The sequence below is a fragment of the Polypterus senegalus genome, chromosome 14 (genome assembly GCF_016835505.1).
Source record: "Polypterus senegalus isolate Bchr_013 chromosome 14, ASM1683550v1, whole genome shotgun sequence".
In the NCBI taxonomy this organism is placed as follows: Eukaryota; Metazoa; Chordata; class Cladistia; order Polypteriformes; family Polypteridae; genus Polypterus; species Polypterus senegalus.
Window position 1 is genome coordinate 103,589,014 of NC_053167.1, and position 26,755 is coordinate 103,615,768.

General features: G+C 34.7%; 1 protein-coding gene across 3 annotated transcripts in view; it reads right to left on the minus strand.

The window, feature by feature from the left end:
• The window catches only part of tlcd4a (TLC domain containing 4a), a 99,944-nt gene that overhangs the window by 11,961 nt on the left and 61,228 nt on the right, over positions 1–26,755 (minus strand). For all 3 annotated transcript variants that reach the window (XM_039735719.1, XM_039735718.1, XM_039735720.1), the window contains 4 exons: positions 23,297–23,463; positions 10,693–10,782; positions 9,269–9,327; positions 7,612–7,706 (listed from right to left, as the gene is read on the minus strand). In XM_039735719.1, the coding sequence (XP_039591653.1) occupies positions 7,612–7,706; positions 9,269–9,327; positions 10,693–10,782; positions 23,297–23,451 (399 nt within the window). In that variant the 5' untranslated portion in view covers positions 23,452–23,463. The remainder of the gene's footprint in view (positions 1–7,611; positions 7,707–9,268; positions 9,328–10,692; positions 10,783–23,296; positions 23,464–26,755) is intronic.

Below are 26,755 nucleotides of genomic sequence, written 5' to 3' on the forward strand. Positions count from 1 at the left end.
CATTACATACTGAACTTTGTGCTTCATTTTAGTTAACTTGCTTTGTAGAAATCTTCAACATTAAATTGTTTCTCATATTTATTCTTAATGAAACAATAAGGATCACTTAAGAAGTTAAGCAACCAGCAGTGGAGAAGTAAAACTGGAATCATGTGCCTCAAGTATTTTCATCACGAATTATTTTATTAAAAGAGTTAGAAACAAATAAAAGGAGGAATTTAAGCATACACATTTTTTCCAGTTCATAAAAATAACCCCTCATTTCCTCAAAAATGCGTAATCCAACAAAATAACTGCAGGTCAAGGTTTTCAAATAAATAAAAAGTAACAGCAAGAAATTACATCAGATTAGTTGGTAAAAAGAAAAAGTTCATAGCCACTCTAGCCCTGCAGCAAAGGAGTTTGGAACCTCATTTAGAAAAATTCATCTTAAAAGAACAGCCTCAGTGAGTCATTATAAATTATGTCTCAAAATGTCCCCAGAAGACCACTTCACATTCTGTTGCATTACAGTCATCATGCTCCATGTAAGTTTCACAGAACATACTAAACATTTTAATTGATTCAGCCTTTAGAATTATACAGTAAGCTGTCTGCTCAAGACACAATTTAGCATTTACTGTAAAACTAACATGTGCCAAGTCTTTGTCCACGTGGAGTTTGCATCCTCTCCCCATTTCTGTGTGAGGTTTTCTCAGGGTCCTGCAGCTCCCACCTCAAGCTCCATTTCTAAAAATACATGTGGTTAAGAAATTAATTTTTCTAAACTGGTCCAGTAAGAGTATGAGTGCGAGTGAACTCTGTGATGGACTGACATGCTGTTTAGAGTCACATTCTACCCAGTGTCAATCTAGGTTACACTTCCCATGAACCAGGAGTAAGTGGGTTTACAGAATGTGATGTTCCTAAGCAGAAGTTTATTACAACAGGTGAGAACAGGCCAGGCAATTCAAAAAGACCCTCCACAGAACATTACAAAGATGAGAACAGGCCATTCAGAACAACATAATTTGAACTTTATGTAACATGTCTACAATATTGCTGAATCAAGATGTGTAGATGTGGCAGCACAGTCCTGGTTATTACTCCTGCCTCAAGACCCCAAGAGACTGGGTTTGCCCAGTTACTGCCTATAAGGAGTTTGAATGGTCTCCCTTTGTCAATGTAGGCTTTTTGCCAGGCTTGTGTTTTCTTCCATATCCTAAAGATTTGTATTTTTAATTTAATTAAGCTTTAATTTAGCCAGAGTGCTGATTTATGCAGTGGACAGGTGGCTCTCTACAGGATAAGCATATGCTTTGTTCCAAATACTGCCAGGATACACTACAGCTACCCGTGACCCTACAATTGGATTACGCAGGTTTGACAAGTTAATTGATTTATTTGAAGGTCAACAAGGTGCTGCTTTCAATTAATTATCTTATTCCATGTATCTTTGGTTATCTTTGTGAAGACGTACTTGTCAACCTATCTGTGAGTTTATTCTTAGTCAGCCTGCTTCTAAATTCCTCTAAATTAATGGCTCCCATTTACTGCTATAATCTTAAACACATACCATTATATCACCTCTTAGTTTCTTGTTGAATTTCAGCTATGTCTAAAGGTATACATTCTAATGTCATATAAATGTATTTACTTTCTATAGTTTAGAATGTGCTTTTGTAGGACATAGGTAGCAAATTTCCAAATTAGCCTTATTCCTTTTATATGTCAGCATCACCCATATAAATGTGGCAGAACGTATGTTGGTTAAGCAGAATTGTTATGGGTGTTCTAACAATGAGTATTTAATGGTAGAAAATTATAAGCCTTTCTTTTTATGTAAAAAAAAGCATGGTTAGTTGTGCTTATTTGTCTTGTCCACACCTGCTCTGATGTTAAAACGTAAAGGAAGTTAATCCCCAACCTGCCAGATAATTATGGCAATAAATTCTAGCACATCTCGATTATCCAATGTTGTAAACAAGATTTCATGCATTTTACTGCTTCTGTTTTTTTATCTTTGTCTTAAGTGTTTTCCATTTATCTTAAATATGCTTGCTGTTTTATTATTTCCAAGAAATTAAGAGCATGCCAAAGAATAACAAGCTTAAAACTATATCATTAATTCTGCTTATAGGAAACATGGGAACATTTCAGAGCAGTGGCTAATTGGTTGTCTCTAACAGAAAATAACATTGGTAATCCACACCACATAGCACACAACCATATGTCTAAAAATTATGTGCAGAATTTATTTATTTATTTATTTATTTTTACAGTAAATTTTATAGGGGCACCATCCAGAGTGTTCTGACCAGCTGTATCACCATCTGGTTTGGGAAATTCAGTGTCTCTGACCTCAAGGTCATACAACAGAATAGATCACTGGTGCTTTCTCTGCCCTCCATTAAAGACATCTTTATTAATTGTTGCATCTCCAAAGCCTACTGCATTTTGGAGGTCTGGTACCACTATCTCTTTGTGAAACTTCTATCTGGTAGAAGGTTCTGTACCATCTGAACCAGTTCTGCCAGGTTCGGAAAAAGCTTCTACCCCTTAGTTGTCTGAAATCTGAACTGCATCCTAATCTGCCCTACTAGGTTAATGATATACAGAACATTTTTTACATTTGTTACTACTGTTTTTACTATTATTTGTTATTATTTATTACAATTTCAATTTATTACTATATATTCTTTTACCAATTATTTATTTATTTATTTATAGTACAGTTGTTCACTTGTCCCGTGCTTATGTACTATTATTACTATAATATGTTTAGTATCAGTATTTTGTGAGTAATTTGAGTGATCGATTGATCGATTACTCTTTCCTTCTACACGGTGACCCTGGCCTGCTTTTTTTTGCATGTAACCATCCTTATATATATATATATATATATATATATATATATATATATATATATATATATAAATCAAACAATTTGTCCTAGTTATGCATGAAAAGATGCTCTCTTTTGGTGATCCAGCTCCATGTTCCAAGACCTATCAAGGTGAGGCCAAATGAATGTTTTTTATTAGAGGATGACTGGCTCTACTCTTCATTCACTAGATGGTATGAAGACAACCAGTGATGATGGTACATGAATAAGATTGGATGTAGACTGTGATTTGGAAGCTCAGAAACACTTCATGCTATCTGTATTTTAAATAAGGAAGATGTTGTTGTCCGTAGAGAATTAGAAATTAGAACAAATGTTACAAGAACAGGCCATTCATCCTAACAAAATTATCAATTCTGTTCACATAAGTTATAACAAACTATATCATGTGGAGTTTTGAAGGTCCAGCCTATTCAATAAGATGGTGATTCTGAAGGTCCCTAAAATCCTACTCTCCACCACACAAGTTGATAAATTATACTATGTGTGTATGTTTCATTGAATAAAAGATAACAGTGTACTAATTAATTCCTTTCACAATTTGAAACACTTTGATCATGTCACCTCCTAATTGCTTAAACTGAAAAGGTTCAACTCTTTCAATCTCTCCTTATAGCTTATACCTCCTTGTCTCAGAATCAGCCTAGTCACTTCTTTCTCTAGCACTGCTGCATCATTTTTGTAATATGGAGACCAAAACTATACACAGTACTCCAGGTGAAGCCTTAGTGGTGTGTCATAATGCTTCGACATAAACTCAGTGCACTTGTACTGCGCACACTGTGCTACGTAACCTAACATTCTATTAGCCTTCTTAAAGGATTCTGTACACTGTCTACATGTAGATATTAATGCGTTCATGATGTTTCTTAGATCATTCTGTTAAGGTATACTTTCAAGCTTTAGACTTCTCACTGTGCATTCAAATCTAACATTTCAATTTCCTATGTGTAATATTTTACATTTATATACATTAAATGTAGTAGATGACAGAAACTGAATGGATTCAATGAAAATTTATTTTTGGGGTTTTAAGCTCACAGATTCCAGTACCAGTGTTGAAGATCCAAAACAGGCAGTTGTTAAACAATGTCTTTTATACTTAAATAGTTATTTATCCCCCGATTGTGGGAAAGCATGATCTAATGTATATTTTTGATAAGAAAAATGTAACTATTTGAACATACTTGTGTCTTTAATCATTTTCTTTATAGCAAGGTATGTAGGACAATGTCCTGAAATTTGAAAATGTATAAGTTTCTTTTTAACATTTCCTGGTATACGCTAGATGTACAGTACACTGAATTAATAAATAATGATTTATAACTGAATGTTTTTATCATCAACCTATCTTATTTACTAATATATGCACTTTTGTCTGCTGTAGTGAATTTGTGTATATCACATTTATGGCTTAATTATTCAAATGCCATTAATTTTCACAGATGATGATTCAAATTATTTAAATGTCAGAATCCTCACTAACTACAGAACACAACTGGAGAGGTATGAATAATAAAAGAACTGTAAACAGGGCAGCCGTACTGACCTTAAGACAAAATTAATAAAAAGCAGTAGATTCAACACCTCAGTTGAAGAAATGTGTCCAGCAGCAAGAAACATTTTTATTCCAAGTATTTTTTGTTTCTCCTCCACTCTACAAGTTAACCATTATTTTTAATGTGTTCTATGGAAAGTATTTTCAACCCTTTCAATATTTAAATAACCGTAGATCTAAAATATTTATGCAGGAGCTGAAAAAAAGCATGGGATGGCTGGGTCACACTTTAAGGATTAAATGCTGCTAGTTTCTGCTTAAAACTCCTTAAAATAAAACCAGGGAAAAAAGTGTACACCAGTTACATAGTGGAATTAAATGTGAAGTGGTGCACGTATTGGAAATTCAAAATTTGTCAGCCATAATCATCCATGTGGGTATCACTCGAGGTCACTTGACTTTGTATCCTTGCATATTTACTTGACTTTACAAATGACATACTGGGGAAGGTTTAGAGGGAGTTTGAGGAAAGATAATGGAGTTTCCTACAGATTTTGAACATTGACAGAAACCCAAAATACAGTATATATTAGAACGTTATTATTATTATTATTGTTGCTGAATAGTTCTTTCTTCATTAATGTTTCTGCCAGTCCATAACCATCCTTGAAAGGTGAAGCAAAGTCAGTGGTTAACATCTGCAGTGATGACAGAGTCCAGTGACAGTATGGCCTCTTCACTAGCTGCATTTGTGTGTTGTTAGTTTGGGACAACAGACAATTTTGAAATTTCAGCATTTCAACAACTGGAAACAACATGAAACACGAGGTGAAGATATAAAGCAGCAGAAGAAAAAAAGAAATCAGCAGACATTGTTTTACTGCATGTTCAAGATGAGCAGTAAAATTGTTTTTTTGCACTTCACAGTGTGCTCACCATACACACTGTTAATGTCACAAAAAGACAAGATTTTAAGGCAAGTTAATAAAGCATATTTGGATGTGCCACAGAACTGAAAACACTGATTTTATTTTAAGGTTTAGCACCTGCCTTTGTAAAATATACTTAAAAAATGCATGTACTAATTATATCTTACTTATTTAAACATATCTTAGAATGTACAGTATATGTACATTGCTATATTTTCGGGCAGATAAAGCACTTTTTAAAATAAAAGTTTCTGTGGTTTAATATAAACTGTGACAATATGCCAAAAAGTAATCACTGTGCATATAATTTACTTCCCCAAAATAAGCTGCACTGAAAATTCTGATCATTGATGTCAACTTTACTTAAGTTTTCAGTGGTAATCATATTTTAAATTAAGGATGAGTCTAAATTATTAATAAATTATTCAATGCTGCCCACTTCAATATTTAAGAAGAACACTGAAAAAATTGGCTACAGGTAGCATCTTCAAAAATGCATCGCCTTTGTGTTTGCCACCCATCACCCCCTCTTTCTCCTCAATAATCTTCAATAAATATACTTTGTTAGAAGAGCTGATGTTCATTTTATCGATATAATGCTTGAGAGCAAGCATCAGTGAATTGATTTTTAAAACCTAGTGTTGATCTCATCCCTATTTTCAATATGAATGTGCCACTTCCAACTTGCACCAAACCAGGCAGAGTATTTTTCCTTCAGTTCTACATAATAGAAGCTGCAATTCATAAATAAACTTTTCATTGCTGTTGAACATCTTTTAAATTTTCTGTAATAGTGAATCTTCTTCATCAGTATTTCAGAATTGTAATATATTTACACTTATGTGACAACAGACTCTTATCCCCCTTCACACGCTCAGCATGCTCACTGCTGTTTGGGTTAAATGCTCTGCAATACTGACAAACATCAGTAGTACAGTATACACCATTCTGGGGAAATAATTCATACACACTTTGTTTACTTTTGACCTTTCTTCATGTAGTAGAAGCAAAATGAGAAAAGTATAAAATGCTTATTGTGGAAATGAACCTTGCAATAAATGGAAATATTCAGCTGTGGCACAAAAAAAAAAGAGTTATTGCATGCACAACATTTAATTATTTCACACAAGAAAACATGCACAAGCTGTTACTGCAAGTTGAATACAGAAAGAGCAAGAAACATAGTTACTGTAATCTTTAAAATCCTTTGTATTACACTTATCATTCAACATTCCATGCAAAAAATACCGTTATTGTCAGAATTCCTTGTGAAACTAGGAGTGACAGATTAGGGGAACCAAGAGTGAACAGCACCTGAATTTTAGTAGTGAGTATGAGAGCAGGTTTCTAGAACCTTATTATGGTTTCATCATTCCTAGCAGTTTTATCAGATCATTTTTATGCTTTACTTGTGCTAATCCAGTCTTTCATGCATTATCTATTGTGTCAACTAGTGCTATACATTATTTTTATTACCAATTGGCTAAAAGTCAATTTTCTTAGTTTAACAGAACAAATTTGATCATGTATTAAATCTGAAGTTTTACATCAATGATCAGCAGAAAAAAATATTAGTGGACTACTTGAGCTAATTCACACATATATTCTAGAACATCAATTAGTCTCTCTTATGTGAAACATTATCCTTAGAGAATGTGGTCCAATGCCTGCAGTACTTCAATAAAATTTATTTAGATAGGGATACTGTATATTGTAAAATTAGAGTAATTATAGAAAAGAATAACATTAAAAACACAGCAGTACCCTGCTCTAGAATTTTTTCTTTCAGTTCAAAACTTCTTGTTGTTGACACAAAATCAAAACAGAGCATAGACTGGTTACATATCTGTATATTTTCTGGCTATGCTGTCATAAATTTGGGCAAAAATGAAGCTAAAAGGCTACTGGTTTAAATTCTACTACAGGCTTTATTTTTGGCCGCTGCTCTTCAGCTACAACCCTGAACCTGGTTGTCTACTACAACTGACTTTGGATCATACATTAAATAATGTGTTATTAGCTTTTACTCTAGATTCTCAAATAGAATATTTATATTTAAGAACTTATTTTCTAATGAGACTATATTACTAAAACCATAAATGATGATATACATGCGTGATGACATTAGCATATGTGAATTTTCTAATATTCTCTTTTAAGACAGCCAATTTCACCTTTCTTTTTGCATCTATGTGTGTATGCATCTCCTGTAAATTAGTGCCAGACTACGCTGTTTACCCTTGGTCAACTTTCTTCCCATCCTGCCTGCATGTTCTGCTATTGTACAATAGGGCACTCACCAGTACATAGTAGTAAGCATACAGCGCTGCAACATGGTGCACTACAAAAAACTTGTCTCCGATTGCCTTCCAATAGTAGAAAATAAGCAGCAAATCTGAAAAGCAAAACAGGCTAATGTTACTGTTTAAAATTAATTCTATGATATTTCTTTAAAACTTAGCAAATGGAACAAAAAAGGAAAATACACCCACACACAACATTAGGCTCTCTCAAGCAATTAATGGTGAACCACAATATGTATCCCTCCATCAACTTTTAGAATATGTTTATACCACAAAAACAATATTTTTGTCATTTTAAAAATTACAATAGATTTTCTCTTAAAAATACATTTAGTTCTAAGTGTTTCCTTGCAAAGTGGATCAGAGCTTTGGAATCTTCACACAATATATAGTCCTTCAAACACATTGTGAAAATATTCCATAATGATTGACAATACCGTGTGAAATTTCCAAAATATGCCCACAATTTCCTCCCTTTTATATCAGGATGTATGCTACACTGTCTACTTTAAAATATGAATTTATTCGATATAAAAAGGAAAATATTGACGCATCTTTAATAATCAAGTTAGTATAAGTGGGCATATTCTTTTATTCATTAAATTCCAACTAATGAAAAAAAATATCTAGTGACACTATCAGTTATTATTTTGACATTGATTTTTGCATACACAAATGTCATCAGATTCTTAATAGGTACTATACAAGCCAGTACATACTGCAAACAAACAAAAGCACTGGTCTCTTGCATTAATGGAAAAAAATGACAATTCATTTGTCTTCTATAACATAATCTGACCTGATTTCTGCTTGTCCTGCCCATTTGTAAGTCCAGTATAGCACTGTATTCCTATAATGCATTTTAAATGTTGGAAACAGACAGAAAATTGTCCTATTCATCACAACAAAATGTGTTTAAGAGACTACTCCAGCCAAACATGATCATTTTTTAAATCTGCTACTTACATAACCATGCATTGTTTATAGTGATGGCCAAGAAAAACACTTCATCTCATGTTTTCATGGAGAACAAAACCAGAAACTTGATGTGATACAACAGCTTCGATGGGGGCCCAGAGAGAGGAACAATACTGAATAACAGCAAACAGTATTAAAACTGTCCATGAAAGAAATCTCAGCATACTTGAGTCATTTAATTCACATGTCATTTACACAGCTATATACGTACAATGTCCACAACTCATGCATTTTGAGCTAAAATACTGTTAAATATATATATAAAACAGAGTAGGAGCACTTTCAAATAAGTTTGAGGATTTTGAATTGAAGATCTGCCTCTTCCCCTCATGCACTGGTGAAGGGTCCTGTCTTCAGTTGAAAAGGTCAATCCTGTTTGAATGTGCTTTTTGTTTGTTTTAATATTGTTTGCTGCTGTTTGTTTATGCACCCTGTGGGCTCCTCGTCAAGGCCTGTGGCATCATAAACTTTGCAATCTTTGTAATCTATGAAAAAAATGACATTTTTTTTCCCTGCCATCACTACAAACAACACAGAGAAAGTAAATGATAAAGATAAAATCATTTTTGGGTGGAGTATTCCTTTAACCACACAGTTTTCTTTTATTTACATTTTTCCACAAAGCTAAATGATTAGTTGTAATTTTAAAGCAAGATTTATCCAAATATACACTCACCCGAAATGAGGTAGCCAGTGGTTATAGCAACATTTAGCTTTACCAACGTGGGATCTCCCCTATAAACAAGAATCATTACTATGTGAACATAGTAAGTGCATAAATAATTAAAGAAAAAATATTCCACTATCAAAAACTACAGAAGTCTAGAGCTTTCTGAACCTTAATATGAGCATAAAATATTGTTTCTGAATTATTAACATACAAAATGAATTAGTAAGTACTTATGGCCTTTACACAGATTATGCGGTCTGAGTGGAAATCTAATGGATAAAAAATATATAAGGCTGCGGGATCATATTCCCTATCACCTTGCTCCATAATACTGAACAAATCATATAACCTGTTCTCTGAATATAATACATGAAAATGAATTTCTGTAAGTTATGAAGACGTTACATGAAGCAGAAACCTGGAGTGACTTTCTCCCAATATATATTAGTATTGCTACACAATAATTAGGTGTATTGGTTCTTGTCATAGCACCATACTCCGTCTCTGCAAAGTGACAATAATTTCTGCTTTTGAGTAGGGACAAGACAAAATTTGTACTACTTGGTTTCACAGTTACAATTAAACTTGTGGTGATTTTGATTTCTCTGCTGATGTTCCCTGATACATCTTAATCATCATCAATCATCCACTTCTTTTTTGTAAAGTGCCTAACACACCTAAAAACAGTAAATTCTTCTAGACAGTCAGGCACACACTTGATTGAGCTTATACATGACTATACCACAGAAGAAAGCCTGGGATCTTTTCAGAAAACACATTATCTGTATGATTGATAAAAGTAAGAACACTGCAGGTCTACAACATTCCCAGGATGATAACCAAACCCTGAGTAGGTTTATAAACCACCTGAATGCAAAATATAACCATATGAACTCTTCAAAGTTGTACTATTGTGAAATTATTTTAGGATGATGTTCACCATGAGAGGTCATATAACATATTGGTTACTCACATATGCAATTTTTTAAAAACAAAACATTCATAGCAATTATGTTAATCTATAATTGACATATTCTGAAATAAAAGCAAAAATAACACTTCATTAGTATGAAAAGAAGTGCCTTAGAAAATATTTCAGAAGTAAACTATGCTAAAAAATAGACCCCTGTCACTGAGGGAAAAATGTTACTTAACATGCCAAACAAAATAAAAATAAACTCTCACATGGTTATATAAATACTTCATAAAAGGGAGCTAGCACATAATTATGCAATTAGCTAATATGGTCCTATATTATCATTATTTTATATAATAATTCTGCAAATTGATTCTGCATTATTTTCAGAAATGTTTTCCCTCTAAATTATTATAGTTCTGAATGTTTTTAAAATATAAGTTTTCTGTCTGTTATATAATTAAATTGGCATGCAGAAAATAGTGATGTTACAAGCAAATGCAATTTTAGTTACCAGACAGGGTCTTCATTGACTGCATCATCAAACATCAATATGTATAAGCAAAATATCCCAACAATCAAGGCATGCAGAGTTGAAACAGTCCTAAAAGACACAAAAGATTCAATTAAATAGAAATGATGTTACTACTGCAATTTGTTATTGCTAGATTTCTTAGGTCAGAAAAAAATATATATTCATCTACACATGCATATGTGATGCTGGGCTCAAATTCCTGTCCAAACACTTTTGTGTGGAATTGCCATGCCTGCCCCATATTTATTTCTTCAGGTGCTCCAGCTCTCCTGCTACCGACCAAATGCAATGGATTGATATCCCCTCTTTGTGTTATTTCCTTGTACCACCTGAACTAGTTTTTGATGACACAGAACTGGATATGTAAAAGTGAGAGGATGAATATATTGTATATACTGTATAATAGGAATAAATACTTCATATAAAGCAGGCTGATACATAATTTGTATATACACACACACACACCCCTTTGTATACAACACACACACACACAAAGGATTTTGTAAACCCTGCATAAATGTTCATAAGGTACTCCGATTTTCTTTTAAATCATAAAAATACAAAGGTTAGGCAACTTAGCAGAAATATTTTTGGTTTGGTTTGAATGACTGTGCACGGTGATAAACTGGTGACCTACCAAGCCTCTAACCTTCTTTGACCTCGAATTGTATAGATGAGTTCATAAAATACATATAGAAATATCATATATGAACAACCAATAAATGTTCATCCATTTATTAGTGTCTCTGATTTTGGAAGCCATACACTTTATAAAGAAAACAATGCTTATTCTTAAAATTGAAAAAGCCAATAAATTGACTTTTAATTTACATTGTGATTTCACAGAGCCAGTTACACAAACAATCCAAAGCCCTCTTGTACACCACATGTAAAGTCATAGGACATGTAAGCCGAGAATAAGAATTAACTTCCAAGAAGACCAGAGGAAATATGGCCAAACCGCTTTTCACTCAGCTGTAAGGTGATTTTTGTTTTATATTTGAAAAGCTGAGAAACATTAAGCTAAAAGAAATAAAATTACATAAATAATGTGATCAACAGAATATGAAAATCAGATTTCAAATGCTGTTTACCCATTAATCAGAACAGAATGCAATAATGTTATATTATTGATTTTATTTCTTTACACTGCATACAAGGTTTCAAGTGTTCTTGAAGGAATATAACCACTACAAACTTTGTAGATAAATTAATACTAAACTAATCACCATCACCTTTGTAAGGAAACAGGAAGGGAAATCCCCACTTCCCATACTCTTTTCGATATTAGTAGCATTTACATTCACATACCAGCCAGAATACCAACATAGCACCTGCTTCTGGCAATGTAAATGCCCAAATATTCAATATTCCATACTGCTATATATTATTTACTTTGAAAAATATCAATGGCATAAACCATCTATGTAGAAGAAGCTGCCACAACTACAGTATAGCAATCATCACTCTATATACTGACAGAATAGAGAGAGGTTCAACATCCCCCTCTACTTCTACAGCGCCATGAATGATGCTCAAATCAAGTCGTATTAAGATAAAAGCAAATATTTTGATCTTTCCTCCTCCTTGAATAACTACACAACTTTACAAAGTATTAGCTTGGCTGTGATATTATGAACTGGTCCTATTCTTTTTTAGATATCACACTTTAAACTGTGCATACATTTCAAACTGTTTGATCAGCTTATGCATCATTTTATATGGACAGCTTTAAGAATTGGTATCCTGCAAATTTTTTGTAATGTTACTCATAAGCTCCTTTGTCATAATGTCCTAAAGGCTCAACTTTCAGTTTTTTTTTTTTTTTTTAAATAATGCTCTTCATAGGTACAGGTTCAGAGTGCATAAATTACCTACTCAATGTATCCATAATATATATTATATCTCTGAAATCTAACTCCTACAAACTACATCATAAATCTGCATGAACAGATTATTGCAAAACAATAAATGCAAATAGACATATACAGTACATGAAATTTTTCTTACAAGTATTACATCTTTCTGGCTGAAATTCAGACAGCAATTTTTAGCTACCAGTAATCTCTGCATGCTTGACTTTGTGGGGAAAACAATTAAATGCTTTAAACCAGGGGTCACCAACTACAGTCGTGGAGGAGCACCGTAGCTACAGGTTTTCATTCTAACCCTTTTCTTAACGAGTGATCTGTTTTTGCTACTAATTAACTTCTTTTGAACTAATTTTATTTGACTTGCTCTTGAAGACTCAGACTCCTTAATTGTTTCTTTTTCCTTAATTAGCAGCCAAACAATAATGAGATACAAAATCAACTAAAACAACTGGTGTCTATCATACAATATCTGAAAATAAAGAAAGATGAAGGTCTCAGGAATGTCTTTCTGTTCAGGTCCCAAAAACATTTTACCAGCGCTCTCAGAAAGAGAAAATCAACAATTTCGGAAATGTCTGCTAATGCACCACGAGAGCAGCAACAAGACACGAAATTAAAGAATTGGTTTAATTAACGACAAGAATTGGCACCTCATTAAGCAGCAGGTTAGAATGAAATTGGTTGGAGTTTGAGGCCCTCACTTAGTTGGTCTGCTGTTGGCTCACTCACCTCACATTTCATTTCTGTTTGGGTGCCATTAAAGGAAAGAAATGAAGCAATTCAGATGAACGATGAAGAAATCTTAAAAAAGCTAGTTAATTGCAGCACAAACATGGCACTCATTAAAAAAGGTTAGAATGAAAACCTGCAGCCATGGTGGTCCTCCAGGATTGGACTTGGCAACCCCTGCTTTAAACAAAATCCGAAAAATATTTTCAGGCTACCAAATGCCCTAACCCCTCAAAATGCATCACATCCATAGCCTAAGCACTTAAAATGAACAGATTTGGTCTCTAATTTCTCACTGGCAAAGAAATCCAAAGTCACCTGATGAATGGCTTGACTTAAATTTAAAATGACTATATTTCAAACTTTAAATAAAGATAAAATATTCTGACCAAAACTCAGGGTACTGTGTATAGAACAAAGCTAACACTGCCCATGCCCCAGTTCTCTACAGTAGAGCATGGTGGTGACTGTGGGGATGCTCGTCATCAGTAGTAAGATGACCATCCATCCCCGTTTTCTGGGGTCAGTCCCCTTTTTCAGACAACTGTCCCCACTCTGAAACATGTCCCCATCTTGTCCCCGGTTTCAGCTGGATCACTGAATGTATGAATGTATCTCATCACCACGATAATTTGAACTTGGTGCGCGTGACAGAGGTTATGCTTTACCACATCCTGCAACTTTGGCAAGAAATCACGTAATAAGATTCCGCTTTGTACTCTGTAGTGTTTTGAGTCCCTACTCGTGATCTGTAGATTTTACACTCCTCTAAAGCCCCTAACCCCCCACCACCATGTCCCCTGATTGGCCCAAAAAATTTTGGTCACCTTATCGGTAGAGATGTGGTAGCTTGACATAGGTAAAGCAAAAATGAAGGGAGAAATGTAGAACATATTACAATGGAGCTCCTTTCAGTCTGCTAACAAACTAAAGCTCAGAAAAAGACTGAAACTTTAGCAGGTCTAAGGCAAAGCTAAAGAGCTGATGAAGATCAAAAGCAGAAGGTGGAGTGTGACAGAGTTTAGCTCAGTTTAAATATCAAACATCAAACTATTTGAAAATCTTTGATATGATTTGAAAACAGAGACTGCAAGCTCTTTCAGAAACGTGAATGATCTGGAAATAACACTGTTTGAGAAAAGAACCAAATAAAACTCACTGTGAAAAGTGCAGGAAGTGGGTTGACACCTACCTTTAAAAGACTTGCTTTATGCTAAATAGTAGCTCAACCTAATGTAAATGTTTGGCGCCTGAGTATTTACACAAGCTGAATTTTTCAGTTTTTTACTTTAAGATAGCACAAGATCATTTTTTAGTTTATTTTTAAACTTTTTTTTTTTAACCATGCGACTTTACAATAGCAATACTGAGTAGAGCAGGACATTCAAATGTCATTTATTTAAACAGCTTCAAATGGCACTTTATCTCTAAATATTTTTTATTTATATTTGACAATATGGTTTTATTCTATTTAACAATTTCCACACTAGGAACTGAAATGTAATCCTTCATACTCTGTGAAGCACATTTCAAAGATGCATATACAAAACAATGGTTATTGATTTTAATGTATTCATAAAAAGAAAATCTATAGCATAACTTACAACAGACTATGGTAAAATCTCCCATACCCAAAGCCTAATGTGTTTCCTCTATTTCTATTTCACCCAAAACAGCTTTGGTTTTAGATTACATCTCTGTTTGCCCAGATCTGACCATAATGCTCTTCTGTCTAAACCAAAAAATGGCAGTCTGATAACAAGAAGGCTAATGGGACTGAGCTAAGAGGGGGAGAGACAAAGGGGCAGTCAGTGTAGGCACACCATATAATGCTGTAATACATCAGCTATGTGATTTATTTTTAACTGCCAACCCCAATAACAGGGACCTGGCTAGGCCACTAATTCTTTACCTTTGCTTGTCTAAAGGCACTACTATGTAAGCTATACTGAACTCTTTAGAAATGTCTATTTAGGTTTAGGGCTTCTACTCTTGGGGACTCTTTCCCCAAGTCTGTTAGTGAAACTCCATGAGCAGACTTTTTCAAGTTTCACTTAAAGAAAAGATTTTCTTATATCATTTTTTTTTTACCTAGAAGTCTATTACATGTGCAACAAGATCCTGATTCTGTTTCGATGACAGTGTCATTTCTTCTACTCCACTAGTCCAATCAGTTTATCTTTTACTTTAAAAAGTAGTCTGCTGTAGAATACACTGAAAGGTCTTGCATTTAATGCTTCTATGCTTCTACTTACTTAGAAAAATGCAAATATTCTTGTTTGCCTTGTATGATGTAGTCTACGTGACCATCATCATCAAGTCCTTCCGTGAAAACCCTAAATCCAAAGAGGACTGTTTCATTTATGTTAGGTAGAATGCCCAGAGGGGACTGGGCGGTCTCATGGTCTGGGATCCTACAGATTTTATTTTTTCTCCTACCGTCTGGAGTTTTTTTTTTTGTTTTTTCTGTCCCCCCTGGCCATTGAACCTTACTCTTATTCTATGTTAATTAATGTTGACTTATTTTGTTTTCTTATTGTGTCTTTTCTTTTTCTATTCTTTATTATGTAAAGCACTTTGAGCTACTGTTTGTATGAAAATGTGCTATATAACTAAATGTTGTTGCCTATTATGCACACAAATATAAATATTGACTGATACTGTAAAAAGGACTTGCCAATGTAGATTCTTGTTGGGTTATATATATTTTTTTTTGTTCTTTATTTCGCCTTATAAAATTTCTTGTATTAGGAATTTGTTAGTTTTCGCATACCCCTTGGGGTCAGAGCGCAGGGTCAGCCATTGTACAGTGCCCCTGGAGCAATTGAAGGTTAAAGGCCTTGCTCAAGGGCCCAGCAGAGTAGGATATTTTTTGGCAGTGACAGGGATTCGGTAACCTTCGGGATACCAGCGCAGATCCTTAGCCTCAGAGCCACCAACAACAATCTCTCCCTGAAATTAGTTCACAAGGAAACAATTAACTATCGTGCAGATTGCCAGGAATCCTTAAGAAAACATCAACACGTTCAATGACCCATGAAACATCTACTGTACAGTAAGTCACTAACCTCAGTTAAAGCATAGAGAAACATCTATGATACACTCCATCTGTTAACATAAACCAGGCACACAGGAAAGCAGTAGTACTCAGTCTGCTATAGGCTCAAATAAAACAGCAGCTTTGTAAATGAATGGTTTTAGATGTCACATCAACAGTACACTGTAATATGATGTGAGTGGGACGAATGGTTTCATGATTTATATTTGAGAGTAAGAGAAATATCTTCGTTAAAACAATTGCTCTGTTTATAGGAAAAAAGTTGACCTTTGACAAAAATCTAAAAGTCTGATGAAGACAGGCTTTCCATGAACTTGAAATAAATTAAACTTCCTAAAGTACAACTTAAGTCACACAGATGCAATTCAACTCTAGCCCAACAGGCATTAAGTTAAAATGGATGGGTCTACAATCATTTATTGTGGTTTCTACTTTTTTTTTTTTTTAAATTTAGGTACATTTCTATTTGCAGACTCAAAAGAAATGATGCTGTTATTGGTATATTTAAAGAATCATACAAGAAAAAAGCTAACATTAACTTGAAAAATTCCAAAAACCAGGAGTGGCAACAGAAGTGAAAATTAATACTCAGATAAAAGCATTGGCACAGTACCTAAGTAAATTTACATACCCAGCGGCACACCGGAGGGATTATATGTCTTGACTGGAAGAAGATATTAAGGATAGGGTGGCTTGGCATGTTCAGAGCAGCATGTTGCCACTGTGGCCCTCCATATAATAAGCAACAGGATAATTGATAATAATTAATAATTATTATTAATGATTGATTGCATGTAAATTAGAAAAATTACTATCTTCCAAATTACTCAATTAAAAGTATTTTAGTTACAGAAAAAAACATTTTTAGAGGAATATTTGTTAATAGAAATACCAGTTTTGCATGCACTGGAATACATGAAAACAAGCTAGCAACACAGCAGCTTTAACTTTAGTTGTGTTAAGTTACATTACTAAAAGAAGTATCTGTCTATTCACCAACTGATTTACTAAACCAATGCACTCCATTTCCAGAGTTCAGGGGAACAAAGTCTATCCTGACATGAAACACTCATGCACACAGTCACATTTAGCTGATTAGTGTTGTCAAGCCTAACATGTCATTGCGGCTTATAAATTTGCCAGACTGATTGTATTAAGGCTTTTCATAGTGTGGATGAAAGGGGGGTGTCTCACACTCAAAGACCCAGACCACAGATAAATGACATAAGTCTCTGATTCAAAAAAGTTCTTTAATTTACAGTAACAAAATACCTTCTTATAAGGTTCCATAATATATTTGTTAATACTACACACACAATGGTCTCTAACGTCCTCCCAATTCCTCCTCCTCCTCCTCTGCAGGCAAATATCATTCTCCTATTCTCTTCAATCCAGCTCTCCTGGTTGTGGAGGAGCAGCCTCTTTTAATGTAAGACCTAAGCACATCTCCGAAGCACTTCTGGGTCAGATGGACAAGGGCAGGGCATGTGACTGTGACTGCCAAGTCAGACATTTTGCTTTCTCGTATCGGGGAATGGTATCACCAGTGAACATGAACATGAACAGATACAAAAGCTTCTCTGTGATGCATCAATGGTTTTGTGTCACATACTGCTGCAATAAAAAATACGGCAGGCATATCACTTGGTGCAGAATTCTCACTTGGATGAAATTTTGTAATTTTACATTACAAACATTTACAATCCGTAGTTTAAGAGACACTGCTCCAATGTGTCGAAATCTACCAGGGGAAGGCTTATCCATTGTGGAGTTTATGCTGCGTTGGAGATCAGAGTACAGTTTTAAAAATTTGTTTTTTCTGTATTTTTTCAGTATCAGTGTATGCACAACTCTAACGTAGAGTAACCATAAAGTTGCAAAACATATATAAATATTCACGATTTTCTGCTGCATGATGTTAGTTTATAAACTAGATGACAGCAGAATGCTGTCCCAAGAGTAACTGGACCTTGTCTAGAGGTGGAAGAGGCAAAGATCTAGTGTGAGGATTAAATTAGGTGAGTTATGGGTAGGTCAGGTACTGTGATATTTGGCTACTTTGGAGAACTGGCTTATACCTCTTATTTCATATGCCATTTTAATACTTGATGGGTTTCAACAGACTATGTGGGAAAAGCAGGAGGAGGACTGGAGATTTCTGTGAACGTGCAATAGTGAAAAAGGGAGCACAGTATAAATAACACTAAATATGTGATCCAGACATTGAATCTCCACCTGAATTTGTCCATGTCACTGCCCAGGAAAGTAAGTTACATCATCCTGGCTGAATCAGAAACAGTAGTGATTCACTCTGTGCCAATATATTTTTCATGAATCATTCTTAATGCTAGTGACTTCAAAGAATGATTCAATGCCTGCTTGGCCTGTTCCTTTAATGGACTCTGCTCTATCCAAATATTAATGCCTTTAGATTATAAACAACAATGCTAGTAATCCCAGAATCTTATTCTCTACGATCTGCTAAACCCAGGTAACGCAAAGGAATGCCTCCAAAATACTTCCAGTGAAACTTGTGAGGCTATTGCTGTATTTTTCAATCAAAAAATTAATGATATTAGAAATAATATAGTATATCTCCCCAACACTGCGGATCCTCCTAAGCCCCAGTACTCCGTTATAAATAAATTAAATTCTTTCACCAGGATAGATTTACCTGATTTACATAGAATAATTTCTCAACTGAGATCCTCCACCTGCGTCCTTAACCCAATACCAAGTTTTTTCAAAGAAGTATCGTGCGTGCTAATTGATAGTATACTTGACATAGTAAACTCGTCATTAGATACGGGGGTCTTCCCAGACTGTCTTAAGACTGCTGTAGATAAACCCCTATTCAAGAAAAATAATCTTGACCTCTCTGCTTTTGAAAATTTTAGGCCCATTTCTAATCTGCCTTTCTTCAGTAAAATTCTAGAGAAGGCAGTCATTATGCAGCTAAATGACCACCTCAATAAACATGCTATTCTTGATAAATTTCAGTCAGGTTTCAGAACAAATCACAGTACAGAAACTGCACTCGTTAAAGTAGTAAATGACTTGCGGGTAAATGCAGACAGAGGCCATTTATCTGTTCTCATCCTCTTAGATCTGAGTGCCGCATTTGACAACATTGATCACAACATTATTAGAAATCGCCTTAGTCAATGGGTGGGCCTCTCTGGTAGTGTCTTAAATTGGTTTGAATCCTACCTGACAGGTAGAAAATTCTTTGTTATTTGTGGTAATTCCAACTCAAAGACACATGATATCTGATATGGTGTTCCACAAGGCTCTACCCTGGGTCCGCTGCTCTTTTCGACCTACATGTTAGGTCAGATTATCTCAGGGCATAACGTGAGTTACCACAGCTATGCTGACGACATGCAGCTGTATTTATCAATAGCACCTGATGACCCGACTCTGTTGTTTCACTAACACAATGTATTACTTGTGTTTCTGAATGGATGGGTAGTAATTTTCTCAAGCTAAATAAAGGGAAAACAGAAATTTTAGTGATTGGCAATAATGGTTATAATGAGGTTATTAGAAATAAACTTGATGCATTAGGATTAAAAGTCAAGACAGAGGTAAAGAACTTAGGGGTAACTGTTGACTGTAACTTGAATTTTAAATCGCATATTAATCAGATCACTAGGACAGAATTTTTTCACTTAAGAAACATAGCAAAAGTTAGACCTCTTATATCATTGAAAGATGCTGAGAAATTAGTTCACACTTTTGTTTTCAGTCGACTAGATTACTGTAATGCACGCCTCTCAGGACTACCCAAAAAAGACATAAATCGTTTGCAACTAGTGCAGAATGCAGCTGCTAGAATCCTAACTAGGAAAAGAAAATCTGAACACATTTCTCCAGTTTTGATGTCACTACACTGGTTACCTGTGTCATTCACAATTGATTTTAAAATACTGCTTATGGTTTACAAAGCCTTAAATAATCTCGATCCATTTTATATATCGGAATGTCTGACACCTTATATTCCAAATCGTAACCTTAGATCGTCAAATGAGTGTCTGCTTAGAATTCCAACAGCTAAACTTAAAAGAAGTGGTGAGGCAGCCTTCTGCTGTTATACCCCTAAAATCTGGAATAGCCTGGCAATAGGAATTCGCAATTTAACATGGCCTTCTCATAACTTCTTTTAATTTAATCCTGATACTCTGTATATTCAATTAATTATCATAACTATTCATGGTGGCTCTAAAATTCGTACTAACCCCTACTCTCTCTTCTTTTTCTTTCCTGGTTTTCTGTGGTGGCGACCTGCACCACCACCATCTAATCAAAGCACCGTGATGTTCCTACATTGATGGATTATATGGGCGGTCTCATGGTCTGGAACCCCTGCAGATTTTATTTTTTTACCTTGGCTATGTAGTTGGAGGAGGGCAAATCAAGAGAGAGAGAGAGAGGTAGAAAGAGAAAGAAACCTATATATTAAAGAAATTTTTAATTAACATACAAGATCTTTAAGACTCTAAGAAAGTAGACTGTAGACTGTTAAACCTCTTCGGAATTAATGCTGTGGTTATGGCATAAGAAGAAGACATGACCATCATCATCAAGTCCTTATCTGAGAACCCTAGAATACAAAGAGGACTGTTTCATTTATGTTCATTAGACTTGCCCAGACCTTTATCTTGTCTCATGGTCTAGATACCCCATTGATTTTCTTGTTGGGAATCCACCGTCTGGAGTTTCTTCCATCTTTTTCTGTCCTCCCTGGCCATCGGACCTTACTCTTATTCTATGTTAATTAATGTTGTCTTATATTAATTCTTACTTTGTCTTTTTTTCTCTTTTCTTCATCATGTAAAGCACTTTGAGCTACATTATTTGTATGAGAATGTGCTATATAAATAAATGTTGTTGTTGTTGTTTAAACATAAACCTGTGGCACAATCCAAGCTGGTCTGACCTCATCTTACTGCGACCTACAAGCCTGTATCAACAATATCAACTCTTTGTTGTCCAAGCCAGAAGTTTTTATGTGTGTTTTTGGGTTATTGTTTGTTTTTATCATATTTATTTATTTCTTTTTTGGAGCTTCATAAAATTTTAATTTCCCCTTGGGGACAAGTAAAGCATAATCTAATCTATCCCACAATACAATTCATAATGCTATTGAGATCAACACTCTCAGGATATGAAATTTTCATTAAAAAATGGCACTGTATGTTTAGGGTTATTTATTATTTGACATTCATATATTGACAAAAATATTTGCACTGCAGTAACATAAGACATGTTGAATGTTAATTAGCATATGCAAGAAAACAATTTCACAGTACTCTGAAATTCTATACACTGTACATGTGATAATAATGACCCTACAAAATGTATAATCTAAAAGTAGGTAAAGTGCAACACCATGCAAATTGACATTTATTTTTTTGTTATTTGAGATTATATCAAACATTGCTTTAACAATGGCTGTCCTTTTGTTTCCTGCTTGAACGCTTCACTAACCTATTAGCTGTGGGTACTGACTGAATCTATGTACTGTAGAACTTATGTTATATTTCCCTTTAAGAAAAATGAAACTGTCAACACTCTGCATGAAGCAGCTTTGTCTCCGCTGTGACAATATCCACTACAGTTGAGCCACTCCCACACATGGTACAGATATAGTAGGGACAGATGTATGATTTGACCAGAAAAGAGAGCACTGAGAATTGGCCTGCATTCTCTCTCCACCATTATAGAGGACTGTAGTTGAGAGTAATGCAAGCTCTACTACTGTACAATGCCTCTTTGCTTTTGCAGGTTTATGACTGTCTCAAGCACTTGTTCTCACATCTGCAACTTACAAGTGCTAAAGTAACTGCAGCTAACTGCTTCCAGTAGTGTTTGAGTATATCATGAGTACTCTTCCATTACCATAAGACTGTGCTTCTTCACCACTGGAGTTCAATTTGAAAACAAGCATGTGGATTCAGTGGCACATTTATGTAACAGTGCTGATTCCCCATACTTGCCGGAGGATGCGACTCACTAAATTAAGTGTGTGTGAGAAACATTCAAATAGCAGTCCAAAACCACTTTCAAATATGGTGTTTTTGCACTGAGCGCTTTCACCTTTACATCATTATACAGGCAGCAATCAGTTCCACCAAAGTTCAGTCAGCTAGTAGTTTTCAATCAGATTTTTAAATTTCCTGCATTTGATGAAAGACATTTTCATTTGCCTCTGTACTTCATTTCACGCATGTTTTAATGTCATACAATGCTTAACACAGAGCCATATTTCACATTGACAGTATTCGGTACTACAAAATTCAATACAATAAAATTGTGCCTACACAGCAGCATCAAAAACCAACCCAGAAAAGCATGCCAGAGAGCAGGCCTACATACTACTTCTTCTTCTTTCACCTGCTGTCATTAGGGGTTGCCACGGAAGATCATCTTTTTCCATTTAGTATGGCAAATAATTTCACTATAAACATAGTCTGTTGCGAGTCTGTTTATAATAATAAACAACTACTGAATGTTAATAATGAATTGAAGGGGTTTTTCCATTATACTTTATCCTGAAAATACAACTCCTACGCACCCTAAAATCTATAAGAATCTCTTGTCCCTGATCTAACATCACTCAAAGCATCCATCCAATTAATGAACCTTCATTTTTGAGTAGATTGTCACAGTGTGCTGAGGATAACACTAGAAAAACGGGCGTAAAACAGGGACCAGACATAATAACATAACAGAATAGACCCTTATATCACATACTCTGTTACACCAAACCAATTAATTTTTTCCAAACAATCCAGCACCATGTATTAGGACTTCAGGAGTACAGTACCCAGAAAACACACATGAACAGAGTGTGAACATGCAAACGCCATAGACAGACCTTAATAAATATCTTAGAGTAATTGTAAACATATGTACAAACCTGGAATTCCATTCAATCTTCTGTTTGACACTGAGCTTTTTGAATCCAGAGCTGACATAAATGGACATCCATGGGCTGATATAATGAAAGAGGATTTGAAAGAAAAAGAAACTTGCCACAGCGATTCCAAGAATCAGCTGAGTAAAGAGATCCATTGCAGCTCAACCCTGTGGGGAAAAAAATAAAAAAGTTTAATGATTTTGGTGAACAAGGCTGCTGTTCACAGACTTTTCCCACAATTGTGTTTCATTACATCAGAGGATTTACATTGCAGTAAAACAAACATACTCTATATGCAAACATGCATAGAGTGAGCTAAAGAGACGAAAGATGACAGGAGCAGATACTGCCTCCTTCGTTTACCTGCGTGTCATTAGGAGGTTTAGAATCATCTTTTCCCAAAGCTCCAACCATTTATAAAAAAATTGATTGAATTAAGAGTGTTTTAATAATAATAATAACTAATAATTTAATAATATAGGTTACCATTTATACTGTACTGCAGTATTATACCACTGAATCTTGACAATCTATAGAATTCTTGTCCGTGTTACAACTCAAGTTCAGACTACTTAAACAAGCACCTTTACTGTTGTGTCTTAGTGTACAAAGGTACAATTGAAACATACCCTGAGTTTTAAATACATTGAAGCATTAAAAATATAGAATAGACCCAAATCAATACTCGATTACAAACCAATTAATTTTTTAAACAATCAAGCCTCTTCTAGGAGTAATGAAGTCCCAGAAATTTATTTAAATCAAGGTGAAATATCCCATTAACAGACCAAATAAATATCCTAATAATTGAATCAGCTGAGTAAAGAGATCCATTGCAGCTCAACCCTGTGGGGAAAAAAATAAAAAAGTTTAATGATTTTGGTGAACAAGGCTGCTGTTCACAGACTTTTCCCACAATTGTGTTTCATTACATCAGAGGATTTACATTGCAGTAAAACAAACATACTCTATATGCAAACATGCATAGAGAAAGCACATACATTTTATTTGGTTGATGTTTGCTTATGGATTAGATACATCTATCCAAAGAAACCTAAAAATCACAAGTGGTTTATTATGTATATCAAAGTAAACATACAAAGACTAACCAAAGACAGTATATCTGTTTAAAGCATATTACCTAACAAATGATGCATTATATATAGGCAGTATGCTGACACAGTGGGTAGTGATCTAGCCTCAAAGATCCATTTAAGCCCTGTAATAGTCACTACCGTTATGAATTAGGCACATCCTCTGTCTTTCTACACTCATTTTGCTCCAACATCCCCAAGCAAGTGTATTAACTTAAAAAGTGTCTTTACGTTTACCCCAAATTAGTGAGTGTGGTGTGTATGTGAGAGAGTAGAGAGGGACAGAGTGAAAGCCCTGCAATGAACTGCCATCCCATTCAGATTTGACTCCCAGTGCTGCCAGAACAGGTTTTAGACACCATTTCCCCAAAAAACTCCCCAACCCCTTATAAAGAAGAATGTGAATTGAATTAAGAGTGTTTTTTGAATCACATAGCTTAATTAATTAATTAATTTCTCATAATCAGGTTACTTTTTTGCATAAGGTGGTGCAGTACTTATTCACCCACTGAATCTTGGAACGTTCCGTGCTTGATGATGTTGTCAACTGTTGGCAGACTTACTAAACAAGTCACTTTACCTGCTTGTGCTCCAATATACTGTAACAAAAAATGTCACCAATTGAAACCATACCCTGATGTTTTAAGTCGCCTTTGTTAAAGGCATTTGCCAAAAATATAAAATAACAGCAGCAATAAAATGGCAAGTATATCCGTAATCTTGATTTAATGTGACAAGCCTTTCTCCTCTGAAGTGAACTGCATTCTCTGTGAAATTTTATTTTAACATCATAGTGAGATATTCCTTAAATTCACAGTAAAATATGTGTCCCTCAATACATGACCAGAAATTGGCTTAGCAGCATATCTCAGTGGTCTACCTGTGCATATTCATTAAGGCTTCATCTTTTTTTGGAAGAATTAGATTGTCACTTTTTTGCCAATCCTTATGCTTTTTTCTTTAGTGCAGCTTTGTTTTTCACTAGTTTGATTTGTCCTATGATATAGCAGGTGCCCACATTACATTAACCGGAGACAGATGTGTACACCGATGTGTGAATGATCAAAACGATGACCTGGTGTCCCACCTATGTTTGTCTCCTGCCTTCTGCTCCGTGTTGCTGGCACAAGCTCCAAAATGTACGTATGTGGTAAACAAAGTATTAAGTATCAAGGTTTGAATAAACAAGTAATATTGTACAGCAAACTGTAATAATATAGTAATTTTAAAGCATTTATAGAGTTTGTGTACAATGCTTAAATAACTTTTTTTATTTGAAGGAAATAACATTGCAAACATTTAAGTCAAACAATAAATGACTTCATAGAGAGCACACATGAACACAAGAAAGATAAAAGTTGAAAAAAAAAATCAGAAAGTTAAAACAAAAAAAAGAAAGTAACAAAACAATGCCTTTTTCTTACGTGTTTCAATTACTACCAGCAATGGTTGGTTACACTAATGGATTCACTGCATTGAATAAAAAATTAGAATTTTTTCCATTAGTATTGTATAATTCATCAGCAAACACTGTACTGACGAATTATGAAAAACATAATGGACTTTGCGATCAGGGTGCTCAAATCTAACAAGAAGCTTACAGTGCATATTTACATCTGTACCAGAAGGAGAGAAACAACTCAAATCTGTCTCTGTACGCTGACACACAGTGGCAAAGTTCAGAGAGCCATTGCCTGAAATAGAATACTGTAGGTTCTTAAATTGTATAAACATATGGAATATGTCCAATCAGTCATTGACTGAAGGCTGCTGGATTTAAAATTGGTCACAGACATCCTGAACTAATGAATGTTCAGCTGCAGAGCTAAAACAAAAATGTTATTGACATGATTAGCAGTGTCAACACAATCAAATGAAAATTACTAGGACACTCAAGTAAAGTGTAACATCAAGACCAGCGCAGCTTTAAGCAAACGCATTAAGAGCTTGAGTGTTAGGTGAAATATTCAGCATATTGTATCTCAACAGTGCTCATCACATTCAACAAGTTCAAAACCTTACATCTGAGCACAATAATTGTTTTACTGACTTCACACTACTGTACTGTGTTACATTGTATCTATTGCCTCAAAAGTTGGATCACACTTTCACTTCAACATAACAGCAACAGAGAATTCAATTTTCCATGTGCAAAGTAACACTGAAATGAAAGCTAAGGTAACTGAGATGAAGATGAAGGCCAGAGATCTAGTGTTGGAGAAGCTGTGCCTGCCTGTTTTTTGAGACAATCTATATTTATTATTTATGACAAATCTGGATTATTTTGAATTAATGTAATCAAGTCAAAATATACACCACTATGTCTGTCAGAGACTATGATAAAACCAGCAGTCTTTTCTCAGTG